The sequence below is a fragment of the Corylus avellana genome, chromosome ca1, assembly GCF_901000735.1.
Source record: "Corylus avellana chromosome ca1, CavTom2PMs-1.0".
NCBI lineage: Eukaryota > Viridiplantae > Streptophyta > Magnoliopsida > Fagales > Betulaceae > Corylus > Corylus avellana.
In genome coordinates, this window is record NC_081541.1 from 39,613,402 (window position 1) to 39,621,966 (window position 8,565).

Consider the following 8,565-nt stretch of genomic DNA (forward strand, 5'->3'; position numbering starts at 1 on the left):
CTTTTTTTTTTTGGGGTGTGTAGATAAGAGAATTTCAATTAATTCCAATTGGGTTGAAAAGAAAAGGCTGAAACATGTCGGTGTGAACAGAGCAAACATAAAGTGGCCTGTATAAAAGTCATGCTGTCCAAACGATAGTAGTCTACATCCAAACAGCTGCCACGCACCACTATCAAGTCTTTTTTCGAAATTTTTGTCCAGCCCTTGTTTCACACTCAAGCCTTCGGTTTGTATGACAACATGGCGTACGATATTACTGTTTAGCTCTGGATGAAATTCACATGGGAGTTTTTGTTTCTCTTCTCAGAAATATATCCCCACTTGAAATTTATTAGCCATCCATTACTGATTATACACACATCCGTTCACATAATTCATTATTATTATTATTATGAAATCCATAATCAAGAATTAATATCTCTGTCAAGGAGCAAAGGTAGCCCAAACAGGTTCTCTGTGATTTGAGCTCAACAGAAATGGCCTAAACACTAAATCCAACAACTCTAAAATAAGTACCAGTACGTAATGGGGATGTGGTTTGCTCTTTTTAGAGTTCTCAAGTTTAGATCTATTGGGTTTTGTAGGTTATTTGTTTATTTTTAACCAAATACTTGGCACTTGCTTATGTGTAATTTCATTAAAATGGTATTTGTAAAATAAATTTATGAGTCAACAAGTGAAAACAAATAAGGCCCACAATTTTTTTTTATTTTTTATTTTTTAACTCTTTAAGTTTGTTGAAAAGATGTTATAAACCCTCAACAATATATCTTCATTGATAAGATGGATGACGTATAACTAATACTTACAATCACTTGACCCAAAAAAATAGAATGTAAGGCACAAATAACACAAATATTGATCACTATATTTTCAAATGAATCCCACCGAGATTACTAAACAATGTCTCACCGAGACTCACATACATTGTCCCGTATCACAACATTAATGTCATAGTTAACACAAAGACGCGCAAAAGAATATATGGCAACACAAAACAACTCAAGATATATACAAAGGCACATAACCCACTAACTTAGTAGAACAAAAGACTCTAACAACCCTATATGAGCCGCATACTCTTGAAACTCTATAGGAGCCAAAGGTTAGTAGGCCACTATATAGGAAAAGGATTAGGGATGGGCAAACTAATTGCCTAGTGATTACCAACTGCCTACCGACTATGACCGAATCGAAATTAACTATCAACCAACTTATTTGAGTTGAAAATCGGTATGAATTTTTTACACTGACGCCAGTTTGGTTCGGTTAATCGGTATACAATTTTTGTTGTCGACTAACTGAACCGAACTGAAATATGCATAACCAAACCAAACCACCAAATTTGACACGGATTAAGGCTTTGACAGATGGACTTTGTGGAGTGATGTTTTGTTGAAAGTATATGGTAAATTTTTTGCATCTTATATTCTTATTGCTTGCAACTTATGTTCAATAATTTATTTTAGCAATATATATATGGGCCCTCAAAATAACTAATTTTTGGCCCAATTAAAAAAGCCCACGACTAACTGATTAACCAATTACCGAAATTAACCAAAATTTTGAAATAATTTGTTATCGAAATGAAATCGGTAATTTAACTGATTTAACCCAATAATTTTGGTTAATCGACCGAAAATTGCTATACTGAACCAAAATGATACCCACCCCTAAAAAGGATCATAATATATAGTTGGAAGTCACTATGGTAGAAATTATTATTATTATTATTTTTTATTCTTTCTTTATTGTTTATTTACTCTTCTCGTAGTTGGAAGCCACCATAGAAGAAATCATGAAGAATTGTATTCTCTTCAAATTTCATTGAGTTATCCAGATTTCGCGACCACATAAAATCAAATTCTACATATTTAATGTATTACTTCAACAAATTCCAAGTTATTGGTTCATAAATTCAAGCATTCATGTCATGAGACTAAACATTGGTACTGTTTCTATTCCCAGCAGTGCTAAAGATATAACATTATTTCACAATTGGGTTTCTCTTTGTTTAAGGGGAAATGCGATTCTACAAGGCACCGATCCCTTGAATAATTTTGAACAAAATTACAAACCATTTGAATACATGGGAAACTAACATAACAACTGACAAGATCAAACCATGTATAGAAGTCCAGAGAACATGTGTGATCAGTTCACAACAACATTGCTCTGCCGTCTCTCGACCCTAGCTCCTTTGCTTCTTACCATCAACATATGACTGTAAGAAGAAAACAAGATCATCCGTAAGATACCGAAATCCAGCAAAACAGTCTTCACATAATTAAAAGAGGCATTACTTTATCATCTACATAATATTATAACAGCCTTAATGAGACATTTCCTATCTTGAACTAATAGGTTGTAGCTAAACATATTTTTTCAGCTTTCTTTACCTGTGCACTGAGAATTAAAATGAGGAACCCGAACTCTTTTGGCGCCATCAACTAAACGTTTCAGGATAATTAATTTTCCATAGCAGAAAAGTCATCGCTGACCTGCAAACACATATAGCAAAAATGCATGTAAGAACAACTTATATTGTTAATATGCCGAAATCAATTTTGATCCCCATGAATCGTGGGTAAAAATTAAGCTATGGTTTAACTCTATGATGGGATTTAGAAGATTAATTAGGACTAGAATTTAAGACAAGAATATGAAGTTTTACTTCCAATCTACCACAAATTCTAACTTGTGAAAGTTCTATCTCAAATAGAACATAAAACTTTAAAGCAGATTTTCAATGCAAAAATGAATTGTTTCCCGCGTCATGATTGAGATAGAACTTAGCCCTTGAGAATCAGAGATTTAGAATTTATAACATAAGATGAATGCAACTTGAAAATGAGCATATCTCCCTAAAAATGACCATCATTCATTCTGCAGAATTACAAAACTTACTGTAAACGTGAAACTGCAATTTTGCATGTTTTGTACTTCAATGACCCCAAGGGGTTGGCTCAAGTGGTTGACTCAAGGAGTGACAACAGACATGTTACCACACTCTCACACTTTCTCTGAACCACTATTCAATTCCACCCAAAGCCTAAATTGAACCACTAGCTCAAAGAAGACCCCATAAAGCACTAGCTTAAACTTAACTCAAAGCTCAAACAACCATGTTAAAGGATTGAATTAACACTCAGCCAAAGAAAGCCACAATCATTGATAAAACAGTTTTATTTTCATTCAAAGAAGTTAAAGGTTAACAAGACTTGGCGTTGACAATGCCTTTATGCCTAACATGTTAAATAAAGTGAAATCACAACCGTAAGATAATTCGACAACGAAAACTTATTAATTCAAATTGCTAGCCGAGAACATGTTGTGGCTCAATGGATACTGAAATCAACTTAAATGCTCTCCATAATTTTGGGAAGCATCAATAAACTTGTATACTTTGTATACTTGATTGTGGATAGATAAATTTGCATAATCTAAAGAATTTAAAATCTGATCAAAATTTATAATCTTTCCAAGCTACCAAATCAACTCAAAGAGAGTGAAAAAAACAGAGCTAGTAGTACATAGATGTAGGCCCTATTATCTTAGTTTCAGTACCAAGAAAAGCTACCAATACACACAAGCAAATAATTTGTATTTGTTAGTGTAGAATAGAATTGAGATGTCAGCGACACAGAGTTAGCCAATTTCAAGTTCCAAATCACTACAAGAACTAATTGTTTGTGTGTTTGCTCAGGCATTTATTGTTTTTCTATTAGAACAAAAAGGAAAAGTTAATATATTATTTATTGTTTTCTATCAGGCACTAACATTATTTGTTGGGTTTACATGTAGTTTTCTTCACTCACAAATGCAGAAGAACGAGAGCAAAAATAAATAAATAAATCTAAGAAAACCAAACAACAGGAAAGAAAAAGAAAAAAAAAAGGGTACCAATCCCGTGTAGAGACCAATATGGGCTTCGTCCCACCAAACAACGCCAATCGTCCTGCACCGTACAACTCGCACACCATGGTGTAGGGCTAGGCAAAGATCTTGATGAGTGACTGGATTTACTGCTTTTTTTTCTTCTTTTTTTTTTTTTGATATGACAGCAGTGAATTGGTGTGAAGAGCAAGAATAGAGGCTAATTGTTTCTCCTGTTATGTGAAGAATCATGAATTCAACGCCCTGTGATCACCATTAACAACAACAACACACAATTCTAACTTACTCACAAATGCTGAAAACGAGACAAAATAAGCCAAAATCTAAGAAAACCAAACAGCAGAAGAAACAAAAAAACAAATAAAATTGGATACCAATTCACGTGTAGAGGCCAATCTGGGCTTCATCCCACCAATCAGCGCCCAATCCTCTTGCCCAGTACAACTCGCACACCATGGTGTAGGGGTGGGCAAGGATCTTGATGAGCGACTTGACTTACTGTCTTTTGTTTGAGATCACACAATAGAGGAATCATGAATTCAACGCCCTATATTTTCTGAACATGCTCCAAATCGTCTGTTTCTTCTGTTCTTTAGCTGGTTCTGGTTCTGAATCTTAATCTGAATCTGAATCTGAAATTTAACAACCAAGAGATATTGAGAGAGAAAAATGAAGAAAATGATGGAGAAGAAGATGAGTACTTCAATTTACACGAAGGATTAAGATAAAATGATGAGTATATACCTGACTCAGTTAATTTTAACTCTGGAATGTGAGCAATCTTGGCCCAATCCTCACCCGCTTCTCTCTCACATCTTTGCAGTAAGATGGGGACAGTTATGAATTTTCAGCGTCTGCAAGGACGTTAGGCTACGCATTCCTTCGGGCAGTGATGTCAAACTGGAGCATTCATCAATTTCAAGCACTTGAAGTGATGTGCAGTTGTGGATCCACTCTGGTATAGCCGTCAAGTTTTCACAATTTGAAATCTTGAGGCTTTGTAGAGTGGTTGCATGTTGAAGCCCCAACGGGAGAGACACCAATTTCGGAAGCTCTGTAAAGTTCAAAGATAGGAGGCTCTTAAGGCCTTTCCATTGCATCTCATCCTCATCATTGGCTAGCTCAAGCTCACGACAACGATAAAGATCCAGGTTTTGCAGGGCAGTGAGATGTTGTATACCTGGGGAGAGAGAATTTAATCTATTGCAGTTCACTATGTTTAAATTTTCGAGAGAAGTGAGGTTCTTCGACCACTCCTCTGGCAAAGTTTCTAGATCCGCAATGTAATTCAGTTCTATAGACTTCAATTTTGAGAGAGGAGTGGATGAAGAGGAGGTTGTTGCTGTTGACTTTGGGCTTTGCGGTGCTGCCATATTCATCATCATTGTCTGTTGCAGTGGCTTTGAGCTCGCCATCTCAAGGACCAACTCTTCTTCAAGATGTGGAAACATTGGCATGGAAGTCAACATAGGACAAGATTCGATCACTAATTTTGAAAGACGAGGAAAGGAAGGGAGTAAAGGATGCTCCGTTATTTCAACAAAATTATGACTATCACTATTGACCTCCACAGAAGAATCCCTCCTCCTCCACCACCCCTTGAGATTAGGGCAAACAGAGAGTACAATTTCCTTGAGAGATGGGAAAAAAAAAGAAAACTCATTGCTATCACCACTGCCTGATGATATGTACTCCAGAGCATCCATTTCAGTAAGACGAACAACTTTGAGAGAAGGCAGTTGATTCAATGGTGGCAGATATTGGCATTTCGTACACCCCTCTAACTCAAATCTAACAAGATTTGTGAATGACGAAAGCCAAATCGGAAGCCTTGCACCGTAATTGCCTTGTAAACGAAGCCGTTTCAGATTTGGGTGCGGGTGGAGGACTTCCAATAACACTTCATCATCAACAATATCGTCCGAAGCAATGACACCTCCTAATTCGATACTCCACCGTAAATCCAAAGCATCAAGATGTTGTTTCTCCTTTAAATTTGCAGCCTTACATTCTGACGTAGCATCTTTCCCGTGTCTCAGATTTTCAATAATCAACGTTCCTCTCAGGTTATTTAGTCCGTTTAGTTCTTTTAACTCACTGCTATGCCTAAAGAGAGGATCCTTGTAGACCACAAATTTTGATAAAGTCTGAAGATTAGTCAGTTGCCCCAACCCACGTGGCATATAAGCCAACTTATCACATTCTTCTATCTCAAGATGCCTGAGATTGACTAATTTTTTAATGTCTCTCGGCAATTCTTCAAGCTTATAACAAAATGAGAGTATTAGTGTTTGCAAATTCTGCAACCTAGTTATAGAATTGGATAGCTTCTGGAGATCGGTGTTCCAGGAAAGATCAAGATATCTTAAATGCTTCAACTTCCCAATAGAGCTGGGCAGAAAATCAAAATCTATCCCGTTCAAAACCAACACGCGCAGTAACTTGGATGTTGAAAAAATTGCTTCAATATCTGACTCACCCCCAAATTCGCCTGAAGTTGAAAGACAAAGAAATGTTCGCATACTACTTGCTTTACTCAATGAGGTTGTAATTGATGAAGGATTGATAACGTAACTAACAATTGATACATGACGAGTTTTTTCAGCAAAGTTTCTCTCCTTATCATCATCTAATGTGGCAATCATTGATCCTGCCACTGAAATGGCAAGATCATGCATGAGGTCATGCATTTTGCATCCAATTATGTTACCAAACTCATCAATTTCAGCTTCTTGAAAGAATGATCTCCATAGTAAATCCATAAAATACTCATTACCAACATCTTCCAAGCATGAGTTCTGATCCGATGACTTGAGAAACCCTTGTGCTATCCAAAGCCGAATTAGTGTTGATCTATCAAATTGGTAATCTTTTGGATACAAACTGCAATAAGCAAAGCAATGCTTCAAATGTGAATGAAGATGATCATAACTCAACTTCAGAGTTGGTAAGATGTCATTTTCATTCTGATGTATTTTTGAGAGTTCATTCTTCTTAAAAGACAACCACTCTCGTTCTGAACTTTTGAAGCGTAGTAAACCTCCGATTGTCCTTATGGCCAATGGGACACCTGAACACTTTGCTAGGATCTCCCTCCCAATTGCTACGATGATTGAATTCTCTTCCGGCTCCTGTGCTTTCTCGAACACCTTTTGCTTAAATAAAGACCATGACGCCTCTTCATTTAAACCCCGTAGGGAATATGATTCAACTGTCCCAATAACCCTTGCAACGCTTTCAGAGCGAATGATCATTGCAACCTTTTCAGTGCGTGTAGTTACTAATATTCTACTGCCACTTGCCCCACCCATCAACACTTGTTTGAAGCGAGACCATTTTTCCTGATCCTCATTCCACACATCATCCAATACAAGCAAGTATTTCTTTCCATCGATTGTTTCTTTAAGTTTACCTATCAACGTATCCATTTCCATGGTTTCTAGTTTCTTCTTTGTTGCAGCTTCAAAATTTTTTTCAACAATATTTTTAACTTGGAAGGGATCAGAGACACACACCCACATTTTGAGCTGAAAATGCTTTTGGATTTGCTCATCATTGAATATGAGCTGAGCTAGTGCAGTCTTCCCTAATCCACCAATGGCAACAATTGGAAGGATTGAAACATTGTCTTCAATGTTGGACTTCAGCAGATGGTGTATAACTGCCTTCTTATCATCATCTCGACCAATAACTGCTTCCGCACATACATAACTATGAGTGTTATCCCTCTCCCTATTTCCCCCCACTAGTGTCTCCACATGGCGTACCTTTAAGTGAAAATCCCTAGCGAGTGCATTAATGGCATCCAACCTCTCTCTAATGGCCTTAATCTTATGGGCCATTTTAAGACGATAGGCAATCTGGTTAGATTTCGAAAAGAAAATGCGTACCTTTTTGGCCTTTTTATCACGAGTCATTATTTGCCTTCGTAGAGCTTCAGTGGAAATAGCATCTAGCAAATCATCCGCATCATACATGGCATCTTCTAGCTTTCCAAGCCAATCTCTGACAGCATGATTCCCAGCAACCTGTTTGTCCTCTGCATCCAGAAGCACAGCTTTGATTGTTGAAACGGTGCTCGCCAGGCTCTCAATCTCATCTTGGACACCCCAGAGCAAACCGATCTCTTTGGCAGCCGGTGAGACCAAAGTCTTAATGATTTCCTCTACAACACTGAAGAGAAGTTGTTCTGCCATTTCTTGAACGTGAGTGAAGGAATGCTCAAAAGCGCTCTTACAATTGTTGTTGAAAATGAGAAGATATGTTTGCTGTGAGTAGAAAGGGTTAAGTAGGAACATAAATCATGCATTTATATCCGTCACTCTAAATTAACGTCGGTTAATGACAAGACAAAATTACAATGTTTTAAATTATGGGTTTTTAATTAAAATATTCAAATTATAAGACTTAATTTGAAATCGCTTTAAAACTTTGAGCGAGATTTGAGTATACCCATTTATTTATTGTTTACGTATATAAATATTTATTGGAATATAGCTTAACTTAAGATTTCTGCTCCATGTGATCCTTCACATGCAATTGAAGGGCCCAAGTCTGATAAGTTGGGGACTACGCCAGTTGGGGACAAACGACAGCAGCAAAGTCACATGTAATTCCATGTTTTACCAAATAAACTAACCCCCACTTTCTTTTATTTTAAGTCATTTT

The 8,565-nt window shown here is 36.8% G+C and overlaps 2 protein-coding genes across 2 annotated transcripts in view; one reads left to right on the forward strand and one right to left on the reverse strand.

Annotated features, from left to right (window-relative positions):
* Window positions 1–4,625, forward strand: part of LOC132172053 (uncharacterized) — a 7,302-nt gene extending 2,677 nt beyond the window's left edge. The window contains exon 2 of the mRNA XM_059583489.1: window positions 4,494–4,625. Within this exon, the coding sequence (XP_059439472.1) occupies window positions 4,494–4,625 (132 nt within the window). The remainder of the gene's footprint in view (window positions 1–4,493) is intronic.
* LOC132172064 (putative disease resistance protein RGA4) lies at window positions 1,894–8,093 on the reverse strand. Its single transcript, XM_059583499.1, has 6 exons — window positions 7,413–8,093; window positions 4,642–7,238; window positions 4,272–4,529; window positions 3,904–4,140; window positions 2,400–2,501; window positions 1,894–2,224 (listed from the first exon to the last, which is right to left on the reverse strand). The coding sequence occupies exons 1-2, from the start codon at window positions 8,091–8,093 to the stop codon at window positions 4,707–4,709; spliced, it is 3,213 nt and encodes a 1,070-aa protein (XP_059439482.1). The 3' UTR covers window positions 1,894–2,224; window positions 2,400–2,501; window positions 3,904–4,140; window positions 4,272–4,529; window positions 4,642–4,706.
* Between the last annotated feature and the right edge of the window lie 472 nt (window positions 8,094–8,565).